This window comes from Nannospalax galili, unplaced genomic scaffold (assembly GCF_000622305.1).
Source record: "Nannospalax galili isolate Female #2095 unplaced genomic scaffold, S.galili_v1.0 scaffold924, whole genome shotgun sequence".
Taxonomy (NCBI): Eukaryota; Metazoa; Chordata; class Mammalia; order Rodentia; family Spalacidae; genus Nannospalax; species Nannospalax galili.
In genome coordinates this window covers 662,776-664,827 of record NW_008350467.1, presented here as the reverse complement: position 1 = coordinate 664,827, position 2,052 = coordinate 662,776, and the positions used below count along the sequence as shown (strand labels likewise).

Here is a 2,052-nt window from a genome sequence, read left to right as displayed (position 1 = left end):
TTTTTTGTCTTTCTGAGACAGGGTCTCCCTGTAGCCCCAGCTGGCCTGGAACTCGCTGTGTAGACCAGGTTGGCAGCTACTGCTGAGCTAGTGCTCCAATCTCATGAAAAAACTTATGGAGAATTTGTGTTGCTGGACCTTATGGTCCATTTTTTATTGCATGGTAGAGGTCACTTTGTCAGCTAAGAAGGTGAGATCTTTCAGATTTGCCTTAAAATACTTGATTTGCTACCCTTTTTGAGGTGAGATTTCTCAATGTGGCCTAAGGTAACCTTGAACTCCTCAGGGTCAGGTGATCATTCTCAGCTTCCTCTCCCCAGCAAGCAAGGTGGAAGCTAATTTGCTGCCTTTGCAGATTTGAAAAGCTGTTTGTAGAATGGAAGAGTTCCAGTTTTCTATCACCAGCAGAGTAGGGAAGGGATTTCACAGTGAAATTCAGATTTCTGTCTCTTGTAAGATGGGAAGATAGGACTATGCTGGGCCAGAGTGAGGGGATGTAGGCACGCTGGTCTGCCATGCAGATCTTTTCCCTCCACCTGGGCATTTGGTTAACTGCCATTCTGACATCCTTCCGAACCTTCCCCTTGGCCTGCTGCCCACAAGCTCCCTGACCTGCCCACATTTGGAGACCTTGCATGTTTCCTTCTTAGGGTTGCCAGTGTCATTTCCTATGCTCTCATACTTTGATCTGTATGTGAGCAGTTGCCAGACTAATGTGCTGTGTGGCCTTGTTCTCACTTGGGTCTTTCTCCTCCTAGGATCTCAGTAATATCGGCCCTGCTTATGACAACCAGAAGCAAAGCAGCACTGTGTCTGCCAGTGGGAATCTGAATGGTATGTGTCAGGAGGTCTGAGATGCTTGTAAGTTAGAGATGCTCGGATGCCTAGAATTAGTGCCCTCTGTGATGACCCAGACCTGGAGACTCACTAAGTTCAAAATTCAGATTTTAGAAACTAGTCAAAGATTTGGGAAATGATAATGAAAGGGAGCTTTGCCACTTTACAGTGCAGTTTGGCCTCATCATTATCACTAACATGTTAATTAAACACATTAGTGGTATGTACTGTAAATTTCTATTCATGCATATGTCGTGCATTAATGATGCATATTCAGTCAAATTTGGCTTGAGTGAAACAGATTTAGTGTAAAACACTAGCAATTTTAAGGTCAAACTTAGAGTCCATATCTGTATCCTGTAATAAAAATAATTTAGAAAATCCTGTTGTTCCCTGCTCTTCATAGCTCAACTCTTACTTGACAAGATGCCTTTGTCCCTGTAATTTTTCTTGTCCTGAAACTTCAGTATACACCGATGACAGCAATTCTGTATGGTCACCACTGTGGCATGTTTTTTCTCTGTGGTGACCTGTTTAATAGAGGGAATGTTCTTCATTACTAATCTAATGAGAACTAGGGTGCCTGGGAGGGACCTAACTGGGCCTGCCACACACAGCATCATTCATGAACTGGTCTTTTGGGAGCAGAACATCTCAGATAGATGATCCTTTCCATAGTTATAAACATTCTCAGATGTGTTGCAAATGCAAGCATATCGTTTATCTTTTTTACATCGTGTTTTCCCTTCTTCATTGTTGATTCTTGACAATACACACTGCCACTTCTGTTCTTACAGGTGGAGCCACTTTGGGAGGTGAATTCCTCCTCTGTCTTCTTTCAGCCTCTCAGACTTAAGTATTTTGTGGTTTGGAAAATGCTTTTTGCTGAGCTTTGGTAGAAGCTAAACTATGTAATTTTAAAGCATTGTGGAAGTGGCGTGGATAGCACCAAAGATGAAGCAGTAGTTCCAGTGTAACATTAGGAATTAAAAGCTTGTATGTTGTCATATTCTGCCTCACATGGTCAACCAGTGGTCCCTTTAATGTTGTCTGCTCTGTTTAAGATGTCCTAACTTACAGAAATGACACTAAAGAATTTGACAGGTTTTCAGTAATAATGTCATTGCAACTATTTTAACATTAAACCTTTTATGAGCAGTATAAATAACAGCCAAGTTCGTAAAAGCCTGCTGTGCATTAGTCTGGTGCTGTGTC

General features: G+C 42.0%; 1 protein-coding gene across 2 annotated transcripts in view; it reads left to right on the top strand.

The window, feature by feature from the left end:
- Positions 1 to 2,052, top strand: part of LOC103745772 (set1/Ash2 histone methyltransferase complex subunit ASH2) — a gene marked incomplete at its 5' end in the record, with an annotated part of 7,112 nt that overhangs the window by 1,098 nt on the left and 3,962 nt on the right. Inside the window, 2 exon segments of one of the 2 annotated variants that reach the window (XM_017801853.1) lie at positions 759 to 834; positions 1,635 to 1,652. In XM_017801853.1, coding sequence (XP_017657342.1) covers positions 759 to 834; positions 1,635 to 1,652 — 94 coding nt within the window. 2 annotated transcript variants of the gene reach the window in all.